The sequence below is a fragment of the Rhincodon typus genome, unplaced genomic scaffold, assembly GCF_021869965.1.
Source record: "Rhincodon typus isolate 14 unplaced genomic scaffold, sRhiTyp1.1 hic_rhity00001071, whole genome shotgun sequence".
Lineage (NCBI taxonomy): Eukaryota > Metazoa > Chordata > Chondrichthyes > Orectolobiformes > Rhincodontidae > Rhincodon > Rhincodon typus.
The window spans coordinates 21942-22301 of NW_025966709.1; the positions used below are offsets into that span (position 1 = coordinate 21942).

A 360-nucleotide genomic window follows, 5' to 3' on the forward strand; every position below is an offset into this window, starting at 1 on the left:
GGGGGGGGTGTTGGAGAGCGGGAATGACGGCTCTGCCCTTCCCCTGGGGCAGGAAGAAGCTGGCCCAGAGGCTCCAGGAGGCTGAGGAACAGGTGGAAGCTGTCAACGCCAAATGCTCCTCACTCGAGAAGACGAAACACCGGCTCCAGAACGAGATCGAGGACCTGATGGTCGACGTGGAGCGCTCGAACGCGGCTGCAGCCGCCCTCGACAAGAAGCAGAGGAACTTCGACAAGGTGGGCCGGCGCGGCGCTGAGCCAGACCTTTCTGCCCGTCCTGGGCGCTGCTGCCCCACCATCGGGCAGCGTCCTGCTGCTATCGTTGCGTCAGCCTCCCAATCCACAAGTTCCCTGCTCAAAC

The 360-nt window shown here is 63.9% G+C and overlaps 1 protein-coding gene across 1 annotated transcript in view; it reads left to right on the forward strand.

Annotated features, from left to right (window-relative positions):
- The window catches only part of LOC125481159 (myosin-6-like), an 11617-nt gene that overhangs the window by 9203 nt on the left and 2054 nt on the right, over window positions 1-360 (forward strand). The window contains exon 7 of the mRNA XM_048592356.1: window positions 53-236. Within this exon, the coding sequence (XP_048448313.1) occupies window positions 53-236 (184 nt within the window). The remainder of the gene's footprint in view (window positions 1-52; window positions 237-360) is intronic.